The sequence below is a fragment of the Palaemon carinicauda genome, chromosome 17, assembly GCF_036898095.1.
Source record: "Palaemon carinicauda isolate YSFRI2023 chromosome 17, ASM3689809v2, whole genome shotgun sequence".
Lineage (NCBI taxonomy): Eukaryota > Metazoa > Arthropoda > Malacostraca > Decapoda > Palaemonidae > Palaemon > Palaemon carinicauda.
In genome coordinates this window covers 63,327,192-63,346,417 of record NC_090741.1, presented here as the reverse complement: position 1 = coordinate 63,346,417, position 19,226 = coordinate 63,327,192, and the positions used below count along the sequence as shown (strand labels likewise).

At 42.3% G+C, this 19,226-nt stretch overlaps 1 protein-coding gene across 4 annotated transcripts in view; it reads right to left on the bottom strand.

Moving 5' to 3' along the window:
- The window catches only part of LOC137656824 (NFX1-type zinc finger-containing protein 1-like), an 80,447-nt gene that overhangs the window by 31,248 nt on the left and 29,973 nt on the right, over nucleotides 1-19,226 (bottom strand). For all 4 annotated transcript variants that reach the window (XM_068391144.1, XM_068391141.1, XM_068391142.1 and 1 more), the window contains exons 6-8: nucleotides 14,397-14,565; nucleotides 10,760-10,906; nucleotides 9,115-10,197 (exon numbers count right to left, since the gene is read on the bottom strand). In XM_068391144.1, the coding sequence (XP_068247245.1) occupies nucleotides 9,115-10,197; nucleotides 10,760-10,906; nucleotides 14,397-14,565 (1,399 nt within the window). The remainder of the gene's footprint in view (nucleotides 1-9,114; nucleotides 10,198-10,759; nucleotides 10,907-14,396; nucleotides 14,566-19,226) is intronic.

Here is a 19,226-nt window from a genome sequence, read left to right as displayed (position 1 = left end):
AGTCTATAGTGCAAAACGTGGATTGCGCTAATAGCACTAAATTCTTAAGAGTTCAAAGAATGAAGTGCCTGGGTCTTCCTATGTGACAGAAAACTTCTAGGACATCAAGTTATACTGTCCTTTACAAGATTTCTCTCTTTGTAAAGGTCTGAGGAGGATAAAGAAGTGAATGAAGTACAGTACTTGGTTGAGTTTCTAGGATTGACCAATTAAGAGTGAACAGACTTTCCCCAATACTATAATTGACTTATCTCTCTTGCAAAGTATGTCCTGATGGGCCATAGAAAAGGTTGTCTGTTTGTATATATCACCTCTGGAGAAACCAGATAGACATCTGGTGACAACGAAGATGGAAGGAATTTACTTCATACGGCAGCCTGGTACCCTTCAAATTAGTAAAGTTCCCTAGGGGTTTTGCCAATTAGCCGACATCTAATGATGGCATAAAATATCTGCAGAAAAGTTTTATAGAAAAGTCTTAGTATTTGGCTATTACTTTTTGTATGACTGGGAATTGTGGCAGCAGCAGATTGGAGAAGGTTATGTGCTATGGAATTAAAATTAAAACCACTGAGCATGTTTAGATATCTGACAAACTATTGTAATTGTCCCATGTAAAAGAATACTACAGGACTTCAAATAACTGTCGGTTGCCACTCTCAAAAGATTATGGCACCTTAAAGCAACTTTAAATGGAAGACATATCTGGATGACAAAATGATGTTGTCGTTGTCTACTTGATCGGAGGTCTCCTGGTTATGTAACCTATAATGACCATCTCCATCTCTATGAAGGTAGGTAGGTTAAGGTATGGAAAAAAAAATACTTTTTGCTACAGAAGAGTCCTAGATTTCTTTTAAGGGTTGGTTAATTTTCAAAGACTAGGAAAAGACACTTACTTTTACGTTAAATGTGATTAGAAAATTACCAGACACACTACCTTAAACCACAAACTCATTTTTTGCACACAAAAATGATATTCTCAGGATAATAGAGCTCTTTCAAACAAAATTTTTTATTAAATCAACCAGTGGTGAATTAAGAAAATTTTGTTGCACATTCCATGCTGGAGGAACGTAGAGAGTAGAGGTCCCCTTTTTTGTTTTGTTTCTTGTTGATGTCGGCTACCCCCCAAAATTGGGGGAAGTGCCTTTGGTATATGTGTACATTCCATGCTACCAGAGAGTTTATCACTTTTCGTGTATGCAGTTATTGCAAGCTTTATAATTCATAAGAAGGGCATTAGTAATATTCATGTTTATAGATTCCCAATTATACAACACAAAATAAAGAACAGGCATTAATAGAAAAGACAGTGAGAAACTACAATATACACAAGATTTTAAATACAGTATTCACTTATACAGTAGAACAGTCTCAATTCTCTCTCACTCTCCCAAGTATAACAGTATCAATTTTCACTTACTCATCCATTACGGTAGTGAGGATTCACTTGTACAGTATAACAATCTAAATTTTTACTTACTCTACCGTTACATTGCTGAGGATTCACTTTTACAGTATACATCTCAATTTTCACTTACTCTCCCATTACATAACTGTACCCTGTGATGTATTTGGTCTTATATAACTCATGCTTTCATGTCTCTTCAGTTAAGATGCATTTACCCTTACTGTATATAATTGTGAATGCTTTTCTGTACAATATAGGTCTTATATAACTATAAACACTATTACAGTACTTTTTCTTTCCTTTCAAGGCTGAAATACTGGGAAATGAAATTAAGGGTGCGTTCATTATTTGCCGTTTTTACCCACTTCTCTGTCCTCAAACCCCTGTCTCCTTCATAAGTGTGTTGAAAATTTTCAGTGACCGACAAAATTGGTTTGGATAAAGAATGGGTTTACATTGAATACTTCAATTTCATCTTTTAAATATTACATGTATTGTACAGTACCACTTAAAATTGGTTGATTATAGAAATCAGCATTTCTTTTTCACGAAATATGTTATTTTCATTAGTAAAATAAATTTTTGAATATACTTACCCGATAATCATGTAGCTGTCAACTCCGTTGCCCGACAGAATTCTACGGGAGGGATACGCCAGCTATCACTATACTAGAAGGGGGTGTACTCACAAGCGCCACCTGTGGCCAGGTACTACAGTACTTGTTGTTGACGCCACCTCACTTTTTCCTCGGTCCACTGGTTCTCTATGGGGAGGAAGGGTGGGTCAATTAAATCATGATTATCGGGTAAGTATATTCAAAAATTTATTTTACTAATGAAAATAACATTTTTCAATATTAAACTTACCCGATAATCATGTAGCTGATTCACACCCAGGGGGGTGGGTGAAAAACCAGTGTACAAGACTAAAGGATAGCTAAGTATCCCGTATTTCATATAATCAGTTATCCACAATAACAATGAAATAATAAGTACCTGGTAAGGAAGTCGACTTGAACCGTTACTCTGCCTTTAATAAGATCGTCTTCCTTACTGAGCGCAGCGTTCCTCTTGGAAGGCTGAATCAACTCAAAGGTGCTAAAGTATACAGGGCTGCAACCCATACTAAAGGACCTCATCACAACCTTTAACCTCGGCGCTTCTCAAGAAAGAATTGACCACCCGCCAAATCAACAAGGATGTGGAAGGCTTCTTAGCCGACCGTACAACCCATAAAAAGTATTCAAGAGAAAGGTTAAAAGGTTATGGGATTATGGGAATGTAGTGGCTGAGCCCTCGCCTACTACCGCATTCGTTGCTACGAATGGTCCCAGGGTGTAGCAGTACTCGTAAAGAGACTGGACATCTTTGAGATAGAATGATGCGAACACTGACTTGCTTCTCCAATAGGTTGCATCCATAACACTCTGCAGAGAATGGCTCTGTTTGAAGGCCACTGAAGTAGCCACAGCTCCCACTTCATGTGTCCTTACCTTCAGCAAAGCAAGGTCTTCTTCCTTCAGATGAGAATGTGTTTCTCTAATCAGAAGCCTGAATAGTAAGAAACTGAGTTCTTAGAGCTTGGAAAAGAAGGTTTCTTGATAGCACACTATAAGGCTTCTGATTGTCCTTGTAAAGGTTAAGACCTTTTTAGATAGTACCTAAGAGCTCTAACTGGGCAAAGTACTCTCTTCAGTTCATTCCCCACCAAGTTGGACAGGCTTGGGATCTCGAACGACTTAGGCCAAGGACGTGAAGGAAGCTCGTTTAGCAAAAACCGAGCTGCAAGGAACATGTAGCCGTTTCAGATGTGAAAACAATGATCCTGCTGAAGGCGTGGATCTCACTTACTCTTTTAGCTGTTGTCAAGCACACGAGGAAAAAAGTTTTTAATGTGAGGTCCTAAAAAGAGGCTGATTGGAGAGGTTCAAATCTTGATGACATAAGGAACCTTAGGACCACGTCTAGATTCCAGCCTGGAGTGGACAACCGACGTTCCTTTGAGGTCTCAAAAGACCTAGGGAGGTCCTGTAGATCTTTGTTGGTGGAAAGATCCAAGCCTCTGTGGCGGAAAACCGCTGCCAACATACTTCTGTAACCCTTGATCGTAGGAGCTGAAAGGGATCTTACTTTCCTTAGATATAACAGGAAGTCAGCAATCTGGGTTACAGTGGTACTGGTTGAGGAAACTGCATTGGTCTTGTACCAGCTACGGAAGACTTCCCCTTGAGACTGATAGATTCTGAGAGTGGATGTTCTCCTTGCTTTGGCAATCGCTCTGGCTGCCTCCTTCGAAAAGCCCCTAGCTCTTGAGAGTCTTTCGAAAGTCTGAAGGCAGTCAGACGAAGAGCGTGGAGGATTGGGTGTACCTTTTTTACGTGAGGTAGACTTAGAAGGTTCACTCCTAGAGGAAGAGTCCTGGGAATGTCGACCAGCCATTGCAGTACCTCTAAGAACCATTCTCTCGCGGGCCAGAGCGGAGCCAACCAACGTCAGCCGTGTCCCTTTGTGAGAGGAGAACTTCTGAAGTACCCTGTTGACAATCTTGAACGGCGGGAATGCATACAGGTCGAGATGGAACCAATCCAGCAGAAAAGCATCCACGTGAACTGCTGCTGGGTCTGGAATCGGAGAACAATACAACAGGAGTCTCTAGGTTATCGAGGTAGCGAACAGATCTATGGTTGGCTGACCCCACAGGGCCCAAAGTCTGCTGCAAACATTCTTGAGAAGGGTCCACTCTGTGGGGATGACCTGACCCTTCCGGCTGAGGTGATCTGCCATGACATTCATACTGCCCTGAATGAACCTCGTTACCAGTTAGCTTTCGATCTTGAGACCAGATGAGTAGGTCCCTTGCGATCTAGAACAACTTCCACGAAAGAGTCCCTCCCTGCTTGAAGATGTAAGCCAGGGCTGTGGTGTTGTCAGAGTCCACCTCCACCACTTTGTTAAGCTGGAGGGACTTGAAGTTTATCAAGGCCAGAATAACCGCCAACAACTCCTTGCAATTGATGTGAAGTGTCCTTTGCTCCTGATTCCATGTTCCCGAGCATTCTTGTCCGTCCAAAGTCGCACCCCAGCCCGTGTCTGATGCGTCCGAGAGGAGACGGCGGTCGTGTTTCTGAACAGCCAAAGGTAGACTTCCTTGAGAAGAAAGCTGTTCTTACACCACGCGAGAGAAGACCTCCTCTCTTCGGAAACAGGAACTGAGACCGTCTCTAGCGTCATGTCCTTTATCCAGTGAGCAGCTAGATGATACTGAAGGGGGGGGAGGTGGAGTCTCCCTAACACGATGAACAGGGCCAGCGATGAAAGTGTCCCTGTTAGACTCATCCACTACCTGACTGAGCATCGGTTCCTTCTCAGCATGCTCTGGATGCATTCTAGGGCTTGGAAGATCCTTGGGGCCGACGGAAAAGCCCGAAAAGCTCGACTCTGAAGATCCATACCCAAGGAGACAATGGTCTGGGATGGGACGAGCTGAGACTCCTCAAAATTGACCAGGAGGCCCAGTTCCTTGGTCAGATCCATAGTCCATTTGAAAATCTCCAGACAGCGACGACTTGTGGGAGCTCTTAAAAGCCAGTCGTCTGACGGAGCCGGACACAAGATCATGGTACTGCTGCACAGTCTGTGAACTGTCAACCATGGGCAAGCGAGGAAGTACAGTGACAACCCGAATCTGTCTAGACTGTCTGGGTCGTACAGACAACTCCTTATCGGGTTGCTGAGGTTGCCGCACTGCGTCACAACAAGTCACTTCTGCTGGTTGTTGAACGTCTTCCCCGTGACACATTGACTCCGTAAACAAAAAAATCCTCTAACAAGGACTAAGCTTGGACTGCATGTCTTGCAACACAGCTCAAGGTCTATGGGAGCAGGTGTGGTAACAGACGGGATTAGCGACTGAAGTGGAACCATTACCTTCCCTGGAAGCATGTTATGCTTAAATAAAAGTCCATAGGAGGCTACGCAGCTAAAGGCTCCCTCCAAATGACAGAGTCCTCAAGGGAATATCAGAAGGAGGGAGAAAAGAACTTTCTCATCTACAGGGACCATATCCTAGAAAAGCTAAGTTCTCTCAGTGAGGGTTTCACTGGTGCAAAAGCAGCAGACTAGAAGGCAACGTTATGAAACTGCTTGACAGTCTAGTGAGTTGGCAACAACCAAAGATGTGTGACTGAGAAGCATGCGGTAAGGTATGCAGAGCATGTTGTATGCAGAGTATGCTGTATGCAGAGCATGCTGTATGTAGAGCATGTTGTATGCAGAGCATGCTGAATGCAGAGCATGCTGTATGCAGAGCATGTTGTATGCAGAGCATGCTGAATGCAGAGCATGTTGTATGCAGAGCATGCTGTATGCAGAGCATGCTGTATGTAGAGCATGTTGTATGCAGAGCATGCTGAATGCAGAGCATGCTGTATGCAGAGCATGTTGTATGCAGAGCATGCTGTAAGCAGAGCATGCTGTCTGTAGAGCATGCTGTAAGGTAAGCAGAGCGTGTGCATGGCGTTTAACATTTCTCAGAAATTCCATGACCAGTGCTAGAGTGCTTTATGCATGCTTGCATGGGGTTTTAATATCAACATAATATTTACCTTACATTCATAACTCATGATTCATATTTTTGCCATATTTTGCGATATTGTTAAAAATATATTGCAAGGAATACAAATATATTTTTATAAGTAATACAAATAACCTCCATTATCATAATGTTTGAAAATGGAGGTAAGGTATGCTGAACAGCAGAGTCAGAACGAGCTGGAACAACAATAGTTGTGGTTTCCTCTTCAAGACTCTGTTGAGGGAACACCTGAGGCTCAGTCTGCAAAGGCTGATCAAAGGAAGTAGCAGAAGGTAGGCGCATGGGTGGAGGAGGCTGACTCCTGGCATGAGTGGCTGAACTCAAGGGTTGCGCTTGCTGAGTGGTTGGCGGATGCGCAGTAGCAAGTTCCTGAGGAACGAGTTGAGGTTCCTGCGGTGTGAGCTGAGAGCGAAAAGGTAGTGGCTGCGCAGAACGCAGTAAAAGTCTCGCAAGTTGAGGCTCCTGAGGCGCAAGGCTAAGGTGTTGAGGTGCTTGCCTTGAGGAGGGTTGAGCTCGCTGCAGCGAGAGCTGAGGAGATTGACTCATGGATGGGAGAGGTTGTTGTACCTCAAGCGAGTGTTGCCTCACTGGTGGAACAGCAAGTGGAAGCGGAGGAAGAGAGGTATAAGCCTCCTGTTCCCATTGCTGAGGTTGCCTTAAGGAAGGCGGAGGGAGCTGCACACCACTGGGATCAGTAAACTCATAACGTGGCTCAACATCGTACGCCTGGCAGGCGGTACTGCGGTCAGGCGGAGCGAGCGCAGGCGGAGGGAGCGCAGGCGGAGGCGGAGGCGCAACACTCTCAGCCCGACACTCACGCATCAAGACCGAAAGTTGTGACTGCATGGACTGCAGTAGAGTCAACTTGGGGTCGGCAGACACTAAGGTCTGCTGAGGTAAAGCCTTAACAGCAGAGATCTGTTGCGGCAGAACCTTACTCCTCTTAGGCGGAGTGCATTCAACTGATGACTGAGGAGAGTCAGAGCTAACCCAATGACTGCATCCGGGTTGTTGAACTCTAACTTCGTACGTCTGGCATAGGTCTGGACTTTACGTTTAAGAGGTCTTGAGACCTGAGACCAGCGTTTTCTCCCCTAAATTTCTTCTGCAGACGAGCAAAATAAGGGCTCAATCGTCTGCGGGTGGGAGTGACGGTCTCGGTAAGACACGCCCGCAACCACCGAGGATACTTCTGTGCGCCGATCAAGGCCTGCTGAACCCTTTTGCCCTTCGACATTGCTTCTCCCCTGGGCTTGGGAGCTTGCAAGAGGTCCCGGACTGGGAGGACGACTGGCGCGCACAGAAGTACCCTCACGCACAACACTGACACACTTTGCGCTAATCACTTATCACTTTGATTTTCTGTTTGCACTTATTTCACTGAACTCGAAACTTTAAGTGGTTTGTACCTGAAACACGCAATTCTATCCTTTCTCAAAAGTTAGTAATTGCGAAAACAGAATTACAATGTAACAGAAAAATCTAATGAAAGATAAATAATTCAGTGGCTGGAAAGAGACTAAACACTAGATCACTCTAGAAACGTTTACCTTCTTCCCCTAAAGAGACTAGGGAGAAGAGCAAAAACGATAACAACGTTACTCGCTTGAATGAAACGTTTATCCTCCTCTTTCTCCCTCCGTCTCTATCTCTCTCTCTCTCTCTCTCTCTTGACTTAGAACCTGAGAGAAGAGCCCAATCATATATATCGTTAAAACATATTATTGTTAAAGGAAAAAAAACTGAAATATTTCCCAAAATGAAAAGTTCCTTTATTAGGATTAAAACCATTAAGTTAAGAAAGAATGAACAAAACGCTAGACACGGTTACTCTTACTGCAACGTGAAACCGTGAAAATTCTTTCTCTATCGTAACGATAGAGCGCAAGTTGAACGTTCTGAACGTCAACAACTGCAGAGACAAAACAAAACGTTAGTTCAACTTTGAAAACAGTACGAGACTATCAAAGAAATTCTTTCAAAGACATTAAAATAGCATAATATGTTAACAGGTAAAACCGAAATGACGGGCTCAATGTTAATTAACTTCGGTACCAAGAAAAGACCGCCTACTATTAGGAAGGTCGAATATAAACAAATATAAAAATTAATTTTAATAAGTTTATAATAAAAGGAAGTTAATCGAAGAGGCCTATAAGAGGCGGAGAGATATAAAATAAATCTATAACTTTTGTTAAGCAAAATTAAGAAAGAGTCTATACTCTCTTAGACACCAACACTTCCGTCTAAGGGAAGGGTCGGCCATTTAAAGGTGAAAGAGAGTTCATACTCTCTTCGTCACCATAATTAATCAAATTAATTCCAAAAGCTAACTAAGCTAATATAGAAGTTTCCAGTATAGCGAATAGCTGCAAATTTTAGAGAAATACTTCACCAAACCGTGAACAATACTCCAAAATCATAAGCGTATCCAAGAACGTCTTGCCGGAAGCACGACAGAGGAAAAAGTGAGGTGGCGTCAACAACAAGTACTGTAGTACCTGGCCACAGGTGGCGCTTGTGAGTACACCCCCTTCTAGTATAGTGATAGCTGGCGTATCCCTCCCGTAGAATTCTGTCGGGCAACGGAGTTGACAGCTACATGATTATCGGGTAAGTTTAATATTGAAAAACTGGTAATTATCAATTTTAGGGGGCTAAGACGTAAAAATTCTTATCAAACAAACACTGAAAATGGAACAAAGTTGAAAATTTAGAGAACTGAGTGATAAGAGACTAAGGTATAGAAAGGAGACAGAAAGAGCAATTCAGCTGGAGCTGTATCAACAGTTCCAAGAACCTTTATAATCTGTGTTGCACACGTGGGTATTCGCCTATAAGATTTTGTTTTAATCATTACTGTAATAATATAAAATAATTAAATTTAAGGTACTAAATCTTCATTTAACAGGGTTGATCAATAGTACTACCTTTGAAGATGTGGCACTAGTTTTGCAGTATTCATTCAATTACTTCATGCAGATTATGAATAGGCCTACCAAAAATAATTTCAGGATAAGAAAGAATCAATTTTACTTGGTGGTTTAAAAAATTCAGAGTACAATACTAAAATAACAGTACTAAACATAAGGAACTAAACCCTCACCTGTACTGTGTGCTGACATTCTGGAACAGGTTTTCCGACCTTAACTCGACAACCACCACACGGATCCTTACACAGCTTTGGGCAATGATGTCCACATGGCAAGATGCGTTTACATTTCTTCTCACAAACTATTTCGTCCAATTGTGTAGAACAATAAACTTTATTTGTATGACCACAAGGGGCTTTTTTACTTGCAGGTATATAACACAGACCACAGTCTTCGTAGCACCATCTTTTACACTTATGGTTACCTGAGCACCCTTCTGGTGACCTTGGACATGGCTGATCACACATGTATTCCACATGATCAGGATCATATTTAACATGGCATTTTCTTTTACACATATGACCACATGGTAGGCGAATATCACAAGGCACAGGGCAGCTAAATTTAGCAGGGTCCATATGACAAGCCATGTGGGCTTTATGTTGGCAGTCAGGGAGTACCTTCTCAACTCGTGTTGAACAGAGGTGCTTTTCATAGTAAGTATGGCATTGTACATTATGGGTATGTCCACATGTAAAAGTCTTTAGTACAGGAACAATACAGGGATTACATTTTTCCCAACATTTCTGTGGGCAGGGATGTTTCCGTTCACAAGTTACTAGAGGACAAGGTAAAGGACATCTGACTTCTACATGTTCAGAATCTAATATATGACAGGTTTTAGGACATCTGTGGCCACATTTGGGCAGTGGAACAGAACAAGGTTTCCTACAACCACCTTCTGGGTGCTTTAATAAAATATCCTTGTCAGAGGAAACTTGACTAACAACATCAGGATGATTTTCACACTTGATTGCAAGTGAACTGCCAATGGCCTCCATATCCGTAAGATCTGATTGAATGTCACTCCACAATTCACTGCTTTCTTGAAGCTGTTCCATGTTCCCCATGATATAGAGCCCTTGTTTAGCTCTAGAAAGTGCAACACATATACGATTTTCCGTTCGTAAAAAGCCCACTTTACCTTCTTCATTACTCCGGACAAGAGACAGCAAAATAATGTTGCTTTCTTCACCTTGAAAATTATCAACAACGCTGATTCTCACTCCAATGCACTCCATGTATTTTCGTTGCAACTGGAGAAAAAAAGAAAATTATTAGTATAGCATCTTGAAATATTAAACAGAAGAAAAAAACCTGTTTAATCTGTATTCATACATGTGTAAAGTAAAACTGAATTGTGGAAAAAATAAATTTTGTTTTGCACCATTGGCCCTACTTATACCCAGGTATTATGAGTTGGATTTAGGAATTAATAGCATAATGGCTAGTACTGGGGTTGAGAGTTTATTCCTCATTCGTGTTCAGCTGGTATGAAATACAGGTTGAGAACTTTGACAAGAAGATACAAGAATGTTAGTGGTAACAGAGGTTTACTAAAGGTTAAAATGTGAGAGCAGCTACAGACCTACAGGTGCTGCGAAAACCTTTCGCTAAGCCTTACAGTGGGGGGTAGATATTCAGTTCAGAGCTGTTACTCAGTTTATGACATCCACAGGCAATAGGTGACATAAACTATCAAGATCACCACACTAGCCAGTGCAGATTGGTGGAGATTATAGTCTGATTGTTCAAAGCAAACCAACCTAGTTGTGTATAATATATATATTATCTGTATATAAGAACATATATAAATACCTTCTTAAGCAGGAAAAATTGCCCTGTGTAAGGGGTAAGTACAGTTATGTCCTCTTGATCATAGCCCTGAAGCATCAGGTGACGACAGAGTGCCATTATCATCTTGGCCTCGTGTGAATTTGACTTTGTGTTGTTGTCATTGTTACCCTGTCAAATAAAGCACAATTATAAATATAAATTATTTAATTACCATTAAGTGTTTACAATCCATAGAACTATTGTCCTCAAATGATAATTTCAGAAGTTTTAAGATTTAATGTTATTGAAGAGAGATAAAAGATTAATCTCTAATACATTAGAACATAAATAAGACTTGGTCAACTACAAAATTAGAATTTTAAAACTGAAATTTATAACAGTATTTCCATATTAATCTTTTAACCCTTTTACCCCCAAAGGACGTACAGGTACGTTTCACAAAACCCATCCCTTTACCCCCATGGACGTACCGGTACGTCCTTGCAAAAAAATGCTATAAAATTTTTTTTTTTCATATTTTTGATAATTTTTTGAAAAAATTCAGGCATTTTCCAAGAGAATGAGACCAACCTGACCTCTCTATGACAAAAATTAAGGCTGTTAGAGCAATTTAAATAAATATATACTGCAAAATGTGCTGTGAAAAAAAAATAACCCCTTGGTGGTTAAGGGTTGGAAATTTAGAGCCTGGGGGTAAAAGTCTGCTATTAAGTGCAAGTACCAACTTTGGCCACCTGCAAATAAGAATAAAAAATCGCTACACTGCCACCAACCTCCATGTATAGAGAGGTGACTGAAAACATTACATTAACAAGAGAAAGACAACATCAAAACTTCTCATCTATGTATCATCTTAAGTAAAGTGGAGAGGAAGGGGTGAAACTGTTTCCATTGGAAGGTAAGAGGAAGGTAAGAATGGAAATATATTTTAGTTTAATAATCGTGTCTATTTCCATGAATCTTATCTTCAAATGAAAATAGCTAAATAGCACACTTCTCGACCATCAATACCACGGCAACCCTGAAGACTCCAGACAAAGCCAAGACCCTTATACATATTCCCTTTCCTCTAGAATACCAGAGTCTCCTGTTCCTCCCACCACTTTACTGACATATCTTAAAACACCATTATCACCACAAGGCCCTCTCACCTTTCCCGCTTCCCATTTATTTTTTATGAAACTACCATAAAAATAAAATATTTATACGATCCATTAAGTGTATTCATCATGAATCTTTTACATCAACTGACATTACGGTACTATTTCATATGTACATACTATATGGTACAATTTGGTACATTAATGTACATTACTTTTGGATCTGGACCATTAAAAAATATCATAAAATTAAAATTGGTTTTTTATAGTTTCATAATGTTACATATCTCAAATTTTGAACGAAAATTAATGGTTTCATAAGTCTACTATCTATATTAGCGACAAATATATAATTCCTTAAAATACCTAACAATTATTATTTTCCTTTTCATACAGGTAAAATTTTCTCAAATTCAAACCTCAAAGTCGTGTCTATACATGATAATTGGGCGATGCATTTGGTACGCAAGTTCTGTAATCTAAACAAACAAATTTCCAAGTGCTGAACAACAGTACAGTGAACCCTCGTTTATCGCGGTAGATAGGTTCAAGACCCGGCCGCGATAGGTGAAAATCCGCGAAGTAGTGACACCATATTTACCTATTTATTTAACATGTATATTCAGACTTTTAAAACCTTCCCTTGTACGTAGTACTGTTAACAAATTACCCTTTAATGTACAGAACACTTAATGCATGTACTACAGTACCCTAAACTAAAACAGGCATAAATATTAAAGGCGACTTTATATCATGCGTTTCCTAAACACGCCAAAAAGCACGATAAAAAATGGCAATCAATGTTTTGTTTACGTTTCTCTGATCATAATGAAGAAACAAACGCATTTACACATCTGTGGATAGGTTAGTTTTTGCATCGATTATATTGATTATTCAGTACAGTATGTTGATTTTGTTATTACCAATGTTTTACTTAATTTTTCTTAGGACTTCCATTTGAAATGTTTTTCTTTATGACGCCGCCTGAAACGACGGCGTCATAAAGTACGCTCAGTAAACAAACTAAGGAATTTAACGAGCATGATGAAAGTGATAAATAATGATATTACAGTAAAAGCTTTTATAAAATATGTTATTACAAATATTATTTACCGTATCTATATAAAATCATACATACGTAGCAAAGCAGGAAAACAATCTACGAGAGAGAGAGAGAGAGAGAGAGAGAGAGAGAGAGAGAGAGAGAGAGAGAGAGAGAGAGAGAGAGAGAGAGAGTTGTTTTACATACGTAAATGTAAATTTTAAACAAAAAAAAAATAGCCCCATTTCATATAAAATAGATTACAAATATTTTACTTTATCATATTACAGTAGTCTGTATAATACTGTAAAGTTCAGTACAGTATGTTGTTGTTATAGTCGTGGCGATGAAATTCTCACGAAACAAAAACACGCCATTTGATTACAACAGCTGATTCATCTCTCTCTCTCTCTCTCTCTCTCTCTCTCTCTCTCTCTCTCTCTCTCTCTCTCTCTCTCTCTCTCTCTCTCTTCGTGTTATACAATACTTACATTTAGATGAAGAAACTAAAATTAGTTTTCTTAGTGTCAATTAAATACAAAACGAAAAAATTAGGCCGAGTCTACACCCATTTCAATCATAGCTAAAAATACGGCATCCGATTTCATCAGCAAACCACTATTTTTTGGGAAAAATCATTTTATTCTAGAAAATTGCCACTCTTTAAATAGTTAATTACACATTAAGAAAGCGTGTACTTTTGTTTTTAAATTTCGGGTGTGTTTTAAAAATCGAGTATTGTTGACTTCTTTTTGTTTTACTTTTGGCTGTGATTAGATCAGCTGTCATCTAGCTGCCGCTCTTGAGTGTGTACGAATACACTAACAAAGTATTGTTTATACCATTTCTTAACTTATTCAAACCGTCTACAGTATACAGTTGATATTACATAAGCACCAATGTGTTATAACCTATCAAATTTTTTTGTTTATTACATTTAAACTCCCCTCTACCTCTCTCTCTCTCTCTCTACCTATCTCTCTCTCTTTCTCTCTCTCTCTCTCTCTACCTCTCTCTCTCTACCTCTCTCTACCTATCTCTCTCTCTCTCTCTCTCTCTCTCTCTCTCTCTCTACCTCTACCTCTCTCTCTACCTCTACCTCTCTCTCTCTACCTCTACCTCTCTCTCTCTACCTCTACCTCTCTCTCTCTACCTCTACCTCTCTCTCTCTGTGGGCTACTTTTCACTACCTCCCATTCCTTACCTCTCTCTATCTCTCTAACAAATGATATCTTTGTTGCTCCTCAAAGTTTCATTTATATTGAAAATCAATCATGATTCAATTTTCCTCACTTTCTCCAATCTCGCACCATCGGTCACATCGCGGATTTTTCGAAATTTCCGGAAAATCCGCGATATATGTATATACATGGGTTATGAAAAAAATCCGCGAAGTGGTGAATCCGCGATGGTCGAACCGCGAAGTAGCGAGGGTTCACTGTACTGTATTTTGCAAGTTGATACAAAATTCACATTGATATGCAGACTTTCAAATTATTTTTCTAAAGATACATACCTTATCTTCATGGTGTGTATGAGTGATGAAGAAGATATCTTTCACCATGCCTTTAATGTGAGGGTATTCATGAACCGATTCATGATCTTTCAAGTTTGGATAAATAGATGGGACCAGCAGGCGAGATATGTCTGGTCTCATACGATGCTGGTACTCTAAGGATTCATACCTGATAATTTATAAAAGAGAAAAATTCTGATATATCAAAAAATATGATGGAACCATGATGGAAGAATAAAGAAGTTGACTTGACAGCAGTCAAACACTAAAAGTAATGCGGGTGTCCCATGCAGAGTTTAGAAAAGTTTATTCGTGGCCCAAATATGGTTAAGTGATAGAAATTTTCCTCATTACATTTTTCATGTAAAATATGTTATTTTCCTTAGTAAAATAAATTTTTGAATATACTTACCCGATGATCATGTAGCTGTCAACTCTGTTGCCCGACAGAAATCTAAGGTCGGGATACGCCAGCGATCGCTATACAGGTGGGGGTGTACACAACAGCGCCATCTGTCGAGTAGGTACTCAGGTACTTCTTGTCAACAAGAACTCAATTTTCTCCTCGGTCCACTGGTTCTCTATGGGGAGGAAGGGAGGGTCCTTAAATTCATGATCATCGGGTAAGTATATTCAAAAATTTATTTTACTAAGGAAAATAACATTTTTCAATATTAATCTTACCCGATGATCATGTAGCTGATTCACACCCAGGGGGGTGGGTGGAGACCAGCATACATGTTAACATTAGAAGCTAAGTATCCCGTATTTCATTTTAGCAGTTATTCAAAATAACAAACATAAAATAAATAAGTACCTGGTAAGGAAGTCGACTTGAACCATTACTCTGCCTTTTTAAGTACGTCTTCCTTACTGAGCCTAGCGATCCTCTTAGGATGCTGAGCGACTCCTAGGTGCTGAAGTATGAAGGGCTGCAACCCATACTAAAGGACCTCATCACAACCTCTAATCTAGGCGCATCTCAAGAAAGAATTTGACCACCCGCCAAATCAACCAGGATGCGGAAGGCTTCTTAGCCTTCCGTACAACCCAAAAAACAACAATAAAAAGCATTTCAAGAGAAAGATTAAAAAAGGTTATGGGATTATGGGAATGTAGTGGTTGAGCCCTCACCTACTACTGCACTCGCTGCTACGAATGGTCCCAGGGTGTAGCAGTTCTCGTAAAGAGACTGGACATCTTTGAGGTAAAATGATGCGAACACTGACTTGCTTCTCCAATAGGTTGCATCCATAACACTCTGCAGAGAACGGTTCTGTTTGAAGGCCACTGAAGTAGCGACAGCCCTAACTTCATGTGTCCTTACCTTCAGCAAAGCAAGGTCTTCTTCCTTCAGATGAGAATGGGCCTCTCTAATCAAAAGCCTGATGTAATAAGAAACTGCGTTCTTAGACATCGGTAAAGCAGGTTTCTTGATAGAACACCATAAAGCTTCTGATTGTCCTCGTAATGGCTTTGTACATCTTAAATAGTACTTAAGAGCTCTTACTGGGCAAAGTACTCTCTCTAGTTCGTTCCCCACCAAGTTGGACAGGCTTGGGATCTCGAACGACTTGGGCCAAGGACGAGAAGGAAGCTCGTTTTTAGCTAAAAAACCAAGCTGCAAGGAACATGTAGCCGTTTCAGATGTAAAACCTATGTTCCTGCTGAAGGCGTGAATCTCACTGACTCTTTTAGCTGTTGCTAAGCAAACGAGGAAAAGTGTCTTTAATGTGAGATCCTTAAAAGAGGCTGATTGAAGCGGTTCGAACCTTGCTGACATCAGGAACCTTAAAACCACGTCTAGGTTCCAGCCTGGTGTGGTCAACCGACGCTCCTTTGAGGTCTCAAAAGACTTAAGGAGGTCCTGAAGATCTTTGTTGGTGGAAAGATCTAAGCCTCTGTGGCGGAAAACCGCTGCCAACATGCTTCTGTAACCTTTGATCGTAGGAGCTGATAGGGATCTTACATTCCTTAGATGTAAAAGGAAGTCAGCTATCTGCGTTACAGAGGTACTGGTTGAGGAAACTGCATTCGCCTTGCACCAGCTTCGGAAGACTTCCCATTTTGACTGATAGACTCTGAGAGTGGATGTCCTCCTTGCTCTGGCAATCGCTCTGGCTGCCTCCTTCGAAAAGCCTCTAGCTCTTGAGAGTCTTTCGATAGTCTGAAGGCAGTCAGACGAAGAGCGTGGAGGCTTGGGTGTACCTTCTTTACGTGCGGCTGACGCAGAAGGTCCACTCTTAGAGGAAGAGTCCTGGGAACGTCCACTAGCCATTGCAGTACCTCGGTGAACCATTCTCTCGCGGGCCAGAGGGGAGCAACCAACGTCAACCGTGTCCCTTCGTGAGAGGCGAACTTCTGAAGTACCCTGTTGACAATCTTGAACGGAGGGAACGCATACAGGTCTAGATGGGACCAATCCAGAAGAAAGGCATCCACGTGAACTGCTGCTGGGTCTGGAATCGGAGAACAATACATCGGGAGCCTCTTGGTCATCGAGGTAGCGAATAGATCTATGGTGGGCTGACCCCACAGGGCCCATAGTCTGCTGCAAACATTCTTGTGAAGGGTCCACTCTGTGGGGATGACCTGACCCTTCCGGCTGAGGCGATCTGCCATGACATTCATGTCGCCCTGAATGAACCTCGTTACCAACGAAATCTTTCGATCTTTTGACCAAATGAGGAGGTCCCTTGCGAACTCGAACAGCTTCCTCGAATGAGTCCCTCCTTGCTTGGAGATGTACGCCAAGGCTGTGGTGTTGTCGGAGTTCACCTCCACCACCTTGTTTAGCTGGAGGGACTTGAAGTTTATCAAGGCCAGATGAACCGCCAACAACTCCTTGCAGTTGATGTGAAGTGTTCTTTGCTCCTGATTCCACGTGCCCGAGCATTCCTGTCCGTCCAGTGTCGCACCCCAGCCCGTGTCCGAAGCGTCCGAGAAGAGACGGTGGTCGGGGGTCTGAACAGCCAATGGTAGACCTTCCTTGAGAAGAATGCTGTTCTTCCACCACGTCAGTGTAGACCTCATCTCTTCGGAAATAGGCACTGAGACCGCCTCTAGCGTCATGTCCTTTCTCCAGTGAGCAGCTAGATGATACTGAAGGGGGCGGAGGTGGAGTCTCCCTAACTCGATGAACTGGGCCAGCGATGAAAGTGTCCCTGTTAGACTCATCCACTGCCTGACTGAACATCGGTTCCTTCTCAGCATGCTCTGGATGCATTCTAGGGCTTGACTGATCCTTGGGGGCGACAGAAAAGCCCGAAAAGCTCGACTCTGAATCTCCATACCTAGATAGACAATGGTTTGGGATGGGACGAGTTGGGACTTCTCTATATTGACCAGGAGGCCCAATTCCTTGGTCAGATCCATAGTCCATCTGAGATTCTCCAGACAGCGACGACTTGACGGAGCTCTTAAAAGCCAGTCGTCCAAATAGAGGGAGGCTCTGATGTCTGCCAAGTGAAGGAATTTGGCAATATTCCTCATCAGTTTGGTAAACACAAGAGGTGCCGTGCTTAGGCCAAAGCACAGGGCTTGGAACTGGTACACGACCTTTCCAAAGACGAACCTTAGGAAAGGTTGGGAGTCTGAATGGACGGGAACATGAAAGTACGCGTCTTTCAGGTCTAACGAGACCATCCAGTCTTCCTTCCTGACCGCTGCTAGGACCGACTTCGTCGTCTCCATTGTCAACGTCTGCTTGGTGACAAAAGCATTGAGAGCACTGACGTCCAGCACCGGTCTCCAACCTCCTGTCTTCTTCGCTACCAGGAAGAGACGGTTGTAGAAGCCCGGGGATTGATGGTCCCGGACTATGACTACCGCTCCCTTTTGTAGCAAGAGCGACACCTCTTGTTGCAACGCTAGCCTCTTGTCCTTCTCCTTGTAGTTGGGAGAGAGGTTGATGGGAGACGTTGCTAGAGGGGGACTGCGGCAGAACGGAATCCTGTACCCCTCCCTTAGCAACTTCACAGACTGAGCGTCTGCACCTCTGCTCTCCCAAGCTTGCCAGAAGTTCTTGAGCCTGGCTCCCACTGCTGTCTGGAGAGGTAGGCAGTCAGATTCTGCCTTTTGAGGACTTGGAACCCTTCTTCGATTTGCCACGGTGACTGTCGGCACGGGTACCTCCTCTGCTGGAGGTTCTGCCACGAAAGGGCGGGATGAACCTAGACGCTGGTGTGTCCATCCTAGGTCTAGGCACGGAAGGTAAAGCTTTAGCCTTACGTGCGGAGGACGCCACCAGGTCATGGGTATCCTTCTGGATCAACGAGGCAGCCATCCCCTTGATCAGCTCTTCCGGAAAGAGACACTTGGAGAGCGGAGCAAACAACAATTCCGACTTCTGGCAAGGAGTGATCCCAGCCGACAAGAAGGAGCAAAGATGTTCTCTCTTCTTAAGCACTCCCGACACGTACGAAGCCGCAAGCTCACCAGACCCATCCCGAATGGCTTTGTCCATGCTAGACATGATAAGCATGGCAGAGTCCTTATCCGAAGGGGAAGTCTTTCTGCTTAACGCTCCCAAACACCAATCGAGGAAGTTGAAGATCTCAAAAGCACGAAAGACTCCCTTCAACAGATGATCCATGTCAGAAAAGGACCAGCAAATCTTAGATCGTCTCATAGCCAGCCTGCGGGGAGAGTCAACCAGACTTGAGAAGTCGCCCTGGGCAGAGGCAGGAACTCCCAAGCCGGGTTCCTCTCCCGTGGCATACCAGACGCTAGATTTGGAAGCAAGCTTGGTAGGCGGAAAGATGAAAGCAGTCTTTCCCAGCTGCTTCTTGGACTGCAACCACTCTCCCATAACCCTCAAAGCTCTCTTGG